Source organism: Malassezia sympodialis, genomic scaffold (genome assembly GCF_000349305.1).
Source record: "Malassezia sympodialis ATCC 42132 genomic scaffold, msy_sf_13, whole genome shotgun sequence".
Taxonomy (NCBI): Eukaryota; Fungi; Basidiomycota; class Malasseziomycetes; order Malasseziales; family Malasseziaceae; genus Malassezia; species Malassezia sympodialis.
In genome coordinates this window covers 153,938-157,551 of record NW_017387811.1, presented here as the reverse complement: position 1 = coordinate 157,551, position 3,614 = coordinate 153,938, and the positions used below count along the sequence as shown (strand labels likewise).

Here is a 3,614-nt window from a genome sequence, read left to right as displayed (position 1 = left end):
GGAAGCGGCGCTGGCGCCGGCGCCGGCGGCGCCTGCGGCGGGTGCGGCGCCCGCGCGGCGTGGCCTGTTCCAGCGGCAGTTTCTCGCGCGGCCCGAGCACGCGACAAGCGAGAGGGATGAGCTGCTATCTGAGGCGGCGGACCTGAGCGATCTGTCCGCGCTACGGCACGATCTCTCCGACAGTGCGGTGGCCGCGGAGCTGGCTGGGGCGATGTAGCGCCTAGTGCGCCTGAGCGCGCGCGAGTGTGCGGCGGCGGCGCTTGGCATAGTGTACCGTGACAATGAGGGCCACGATCATGCAGATAACAAAGATGCCCGTGATACCAACGCCGATGTACCCAAAGTAGTCGTTGCACCAGCGCCACCAGAGCCACCAGCGGCCCGCGAGGCCGCCATCGCCCGACTCTGCCTGGCGGTCCGCGGCGTCGGAGCACTGGGCGCAGTGGTCGCCGATGAGGCCCAGGATCTCGATGATCGAGATGGTGAACGCGGCGAGAATCGAGAGGAGAGTCAGCACCATCGAGAACGGCGTCACGGACAGCAGGAGCTCGTGTGCCATATCGGGGCGCGTCGACGTCGCCATGTCCTGCTTCGTGCTCACATGCTCCGGCACCGGCTCCCAGGGCCAGTACCAGCAGGGCAGCGCATCGAGCTCCTCCCATGCATACGCACAGATCATGAGCACCGAGTCGCACGAGTCGACGAGCATCATCCCGGCGGTGAACAGGAACGCAAGGAGCACCACGCTGCCGTTCGACGTGGCGCCGCCCGAGATGGCGCCGCCCGCGATCATCGAGATACCCAGCAGCGAGATGGTGCTGGCGGTGTCGAAGCCCAGGCCGAACAGGATCCCGATCGGGAACATCTTCCACGGGCGGTCGATCACCTTGAGCAGCGGCCACGCCAGGCGCGTGATGAAGCCGCGGAACTCGACATGGTGCGCGCCCTCGGCGGGCGGCGCCTCCAGGTCCGCGGCGCGCTCGCGGCTCGCCCCTGTGCTCCGGGCCTCGGCCGCCTGGACCTCGAGGGCCTTTTCCGCCTCGGCGACCTGGGCCTCGTCCAGCGGGGCGGGCTCCGCCCGGGCCTCGAGGGCCTTGTCCGCCCGGGCCTCGAGGGCCTTGTCCGCCTGGGCCTCGAGGGCCTTGTCCGCCTGGGCCTCGAGGGCCTTGTCCGCCTGGGCCTCGAGGGCCTTGTCCGCCTCGGCGACCTGCGCCTCGTCCCGCGGGGCGGGCTCCAGCTGGTCGTGCATGCGGCGCACCTTGCGCCACTGGCGCACGCTATGCACGAGGATCACCGTGTTAATCACACCGATGAGGAACAGGAACGAGCCGGAGATCGAGGCGCCGATGATGCCGCCCACATCCGAGAACGTATCCATGTTGGAGAACGTCGTGAACGAGATGCCGACGGCGATGAGGATCGACACCACCACGGTCGAGTGCCCCATGCTAAAGAACACGCCGACCGTCGTCGGCCGGCGGAACCCGTAGCCGTCGCGCCGCGGCACGGCCATGATGCGCCGCGTGGCATTGTCGATCGCCGAGATGTGGTCCGCGTCCAGCGCATGGCGCAGGCCCCACGTCCACGCAATCAGCGCGACACTGAGCAGCGAGCCGGCCTTCGCCGGTGCATCGTCATTGTCGTCCAGGATCTTCTGCGCCTCCGCGCGCTGCTCCGCGGTGCCCGAGCGGCGGTTGAGCACGGTAAACACGATCGCCGAAATGACCCACAGCACCGCATTCAGCACAAGCAAGCCGACCAGCAGCAGGATCCCACGCGCCAGAAACGTGAGACGCCTCGGGCGCCGCTGGCCGGCGCGTCTACGCCATGCCATGGTAGAGAGAGCGAACGACAGTTTCCGAGCGTTCCTGCAGAGCGCGCGCGACAGCTTATGTAAGGCCCAAGGACCGCCGCGCCGTCGCTCGCGCCTTCTCCCACGAGCGATGCGGCCCCACGGCATCGCATCGGCGCCGCTGGATGTGCTGCGCACGTCCTCGGACGCAAGCACATATACTGTACCAAGCACCCCGGCAGCGACTCTGCCTGCGGCGGTGCCATCTACCGCGCTCGCGCCTGCGCATGCCGTGCAGGCCGCTGCGTGCGCGGTGCCCCTGCTCGGCGCCTCGGCGCTCGCGCTTGCGCGCGTGCTTGCCTCGCGCACGCAGCTGGAGCTCCGTGTCGTCGGGAGCGACGCAGCGACGTCGACCCTGCTCTTCACCTTTCCCGCGCCGGTCGTCCCGCACGTCGGCCTCTGGGACGACGCGGGCTCCAGCGACCTCCATGTGCTCGCCGTGACCAGCGCCGGCTACGTGTACCGCCTGTGCATTCCCGTCGCGTGCCTCGTGCGCAGCTCGCTGCTCCCGCCCCACTGGGCGCACGAGCACCGCCTCGAGCACCTCGCCGACCAGGGCGCCGCCGCCGCCGCCGCCACCGTCCACATGGTCGATGCAGGCCTCCTGCTCGTGGCCTGCATCGACGGCACCCTGGTGCGTGTGCAGCAGCCGTACGTGCAGGGCCGCGGCTTCGACGGCGCATGGCGCGAGGCGCTCTTGAGCCCCGCGTCGTTCAGCCTGCGCCGCCTGTTCGCGCGCTCGCCGGCCGCGGAGCTCGCCGCGGCGCCGACGCACGCCCTCGCCATCGCAAGCCATGTGCGCGAGTCGGACACGGCGCTCGCATTCACCGTGTGCCGCGACCGCAAGCTGCGCGTGTGGAACGTCGCGACAGACGCGCTCGTGCGCACCGTCGCGCTCCCGACGGGCGCCGGCACCGTGTCCGAGGGCCCCCTGCTCGACGCCGCCGCGGCGCCGCACGTCGCGCTCTTCTACCCCGACGACGGCGTCTACTCGCTGTACGTGCTCGTGTACGTGCCGGGCACGAATGCATGCCTCGCCGCGTACGGCGTCGAGCTCGAGGACAGCAGCAGCTGGTCCGGCGGCGTCGGCGAAGTCGCGCTCGTGTGGACGCGCCTGTGCGACGCACACGCACAGGCGCCCGACACGGAGCTGCGCGACATGCAAGTGGTGCCGGACGCCGCCGCCGGGGCCGCCGCGGGCCGCGTGTGGCTCCTGTGGCACACGGGCGGCGCGCCGCTGCTGCAGACGACGCTCGTGACCGGTCTGCGCGCGGCGCCCAGCGGCGCGGCGCCCCTCGTGCTCAGCAGCGACGAGCCGTGGACGTGCATGGCGCCGTACGCGCCGTACACGCCGCTGCACGGCCCCGAGCTCGAGGCCGCGCTGGCGGAGCATGCCGTGCCGCACGCCGCCCTCTTCCTCCCGCGCCTGTGCGAGCCCGGGCGCTTCAGCCGCACGACGCTGCATGCCGCGCTCGCGCAGGAGGGCATCGACACGCCCGTCCACGAGCGCACGCTGCCTGCGCTCGCGTCGCGCATCGCTGCGCGGCTGGAGCCGAGCAGCGAGGCGTGGCTGCGCTTCACGAGACGCGTCGAGCAGCTGGACCGCGCTGAGCGCTGGCCCCTGCGTCTGTGCCTCGTCGGCGGCGACCCGTGGGTCGTGTCGCGCCACGCGCTCGGCGCGGTGCACGCGACGCCGCCAGGCGTGTGGCTCGCAGCGCTCGCGCAGCGCCTCGCGGCCGCCGCGTCGCACCCCGACCGCCCC

At 71.6% G+C, this 3,614-nt stretch overlaps 1 protein-coding gene and 1 pseudogene across 2 annotated transcripts; one reads left to right on the top strand and one right to left on the bottom strand.

Moving 5' to 3' along the window:
- Positions 1-220: 220 nt before the first annotated feature.
- Positions 221-1,834, bottom strand: MSY001_2749 (uncharacterized protein; the record flags this gene model as incomplete). The annotated part of the gene is made up of 1 exon (XM_018884616.1): positions 221-1,834. One exon carries the CDS (start codon positions 1,832-1,834, stop codon positions 221-223), a length of 1,614 nt encoding a protein of 537 aa, XP_018741258.1.
- Positions 1,835-1,943: 109 nt separating this feature from the next.
- On the top strand, positions 1,944-3,596 carry MSY001_2748 (annotated as a pseudogene). The gene has a single exon. A coding segment is annotated over exon 1 (1,653 nt).
- Positions 3,597-3,614: the final 18 nt, after the last annotated feature.